Source organism: Nematolebias whitei, chromosome 2 (genome assembly GCF_014905685.2).
Source record: "Nematolebias whitei isolate Nwh7 chromosome 2, NemWhi1, whole genome shotgun sequence".
NCBI lineage: Eukaryota > Metazoa > Chordata > Actinopteri > Cyprinodontiformes > Rivulidae > Nematolebias > Nematolebias whitei.
Window position 1 is genome coordinate 59,825,128 of NC_056499.1, and position 2,503 is coordinate 59,827,630.

At 43.3% G+C, this 2,503-nt stretch overlaps 1 protein-coding gene across 1 annotated transcript in view; it reads right to left on the reverse strand.

Moving 5' to 3' along the window:
* Positions 1–585: 585 nt before the first annotated feature.
* tipin (timeless interacting protein) overlaps positions 586–2,503 on the reverse strand; it is a gene marked incomplete at its 3' end in the record, with an annotated part of 20,831 nt that continues 18,913 nt past the window's right edge. Inside the window, 3 exon segments of the mRNA XM_037697749.1 lie at positions 586–783; positions 856–919; positions 994–1,116. Of these exon segments, the coding sequence (XP_037553677.1) occupies positions 586–783; positions 856–919; positions 994–1,116 (385 nt within the window).

Sequence of the window (2,503 nt, forward strand, 5' to 3'; positions counted from 1 at the left end):
GTAGCTAAATATGCTAGTAGATGTAGCTAAATATGCTAGTAGATGTAATCTGCAGCCACTTCTTCAGGTTGTCCTCCATCCCTCGTCCTCAGCAGGCCGTGATATGATTATATTGTCCTATTTGAGCTCTGATAGGTGTTGATCATACATGTTTAAATTAAATCCACAATGATCAGAGAAACTACATTAACTTGTACTGTTCACAGATAAACAAACACTGGTTCTGGCCCATGCCGGAAATTGTTCCCATAATTCACTCAAGGCAGCATGAGGGCTAGGAATAAGGTGGATAAAAAGTATTCAGCCCCTAGGATGGTTTAAGCTTTCTTGGCATCATTGTCAGTATAAATTAACCTTTTGCACAAACGACGTTCCAGAAACCTTTGGTGTTGACATCAAGTCTGTCTAACTAAGTAATGCTAATTAAACAAAAACATTGAACATAAAATATGTGACTGCATAAATATTTGTCCCCTAATATTTTTGTTCTTTTTCAGATGCTCCCTTTCTCAGAACCTGGACCTTTGCTTCAGTTTGTACAACATGTCGGTTGAAGATGAAAACACCGATTGTCGTTGGTCTCACCCATTTGGTGCTGTCGGGCGAGCCTCCTCTCCATCGCTCGCTGCCGGTTTAGCTGTATCTGATTGAGCTGCTCCTCAGTGAGAGAGGGGGTAGCAAGAGCTGGGGGGGCCGGTGTTGAGTGGACATTAATGGCACTCTCACTGCTGAAGGGATCAAAATCCTCGAAGGCTTGTAATTCAGCTGGTGGTTGTGCTTCAGCTACAAATGAGAGAACTATCATTGAAGACGGCTAAAGGATGACAAGAAGATCTGGACCGTGTCGTCTCTTACCGTCCTTATCCTGAAAGTCCTCATGAGTCAGAGGCATATCCAGACGTATTCGCTTGAGACAAGTCTGCACAGAAAGGGGCCTTTAGAACCTGACCTGGATTTGCTCAGTACACCTGAAGATCAGCAGATCCATCTCACCTGCACTTCCTTCTTACTGCCAAGCTTCTCCACCTTCTCAATGAAATCTTCAAACTGCAGTTTGGGGAACAGTCTGTGGGCCCAGTTCTCCATCTTCTGCATCAGCAGCTGCAGGTCCTCGGCCTGAATGGACAAACACAAAGACTGCTGGTTCTATTCTCTCTCTCTCTCTCAAAAAAAAAGGAGGACGTTTGCCTGACTTCTGCTTTCAATTCCAAGATTTTATGCATCGTTCATTGAGTGAATGTTTATGAAGCGTTCACACTGTTGTGATCCATTTTTCTTCTGTACATTTTTCAGCACGATTCTCGTTCCACAATTTTTGTGTTATTTCAAAAAAATCATATTTCAAAATAGTGAGGGAAGAATGGAGCGTGCGATTGACAGACGGATTGGTGCAGCATCTGCAGTATTGTAGACTCTGTACCAGTCTGTAGTGGTGAAGAGAGAGCTGAGTTGTAAGGTAAAGCTCTCTGTTTACCGGTTAGTCTACATTCCTACCCTCACCTCTGGTCATGAACTCTGGTAAGGATGTCCCCAGGGCGCCTCCCTAGGGAGGTGCTTCAAGCACGTCCAACTGGGAGGAGACCCCGGGGAAGACCCAGTACACGCTGGAGAGACTATGTCTCTCAGTTGGCCTGTGAACGCCTTGGAATCATCCCAGAAGAGCAGAAGAAGTGGCTGTGGAAAGAGATGTCTGGACCTCCCTGCTCAACTTGCTGCCCCCGCGACCTGACTTTGGAATAAGCGGAAGATAATGGATGGTTGGATGGTTATTTCAAAATGTTCAGCTTTTTCAGGACAATCCTGCTATGACTTTTGGTATTAGTGCAACTTGGAGCTGGGCCATATGGACCAAAATTAATATCTCGACATTTTATGATAAATCACGATATATGATATATATCTCAATATTTTTTCTTTCCATACAGTAATAACAAAAATATATTTGAGTCAAAGCTTTGTCCCAGTTGTCACACAGGCACATTTACTAACAAACAGCTGTAACTGTACAGAAAAAATGTCTAAAAAATAAACCAATGTAAAAATACATTAGTTTATTTTTTAGACATTTATTTACATTTATTTACATATATTAAATAATAATCCTCTTCAGCTGAGGGCAGCTGTGGGTGAGAGGCTAGAGCAGTCTCCTCCAATGGGAGAGTTGGGGGTTCGATTCCACCAGCAGTCACATGCTGAAGTGTTCCTGGGCAAGGCACTGAACCCCTCATTGCCTCTGATGTGTCCCATCGGTGTATGAATGTGATAAAGCTCTGATTATTCTTTGTAGAGATCTAGTAGAGTGCTGTATGAATGGGTAAATGAGGCACAGATTGTTTCTAAAGAGCTTTGAGAATCTTGATAAGCTAGAAAGGTGCCTTCACATTAGTAAGCGTGTGTGTGAACTGCAGTAAAGTGACTCCACTCGGAACCGTGAAGCTGCAGCTCCGAGTGTTTTTACAGCCTGCTCCTTCCTTGAAACAAACCACGGGTCAGAGCTCATTTA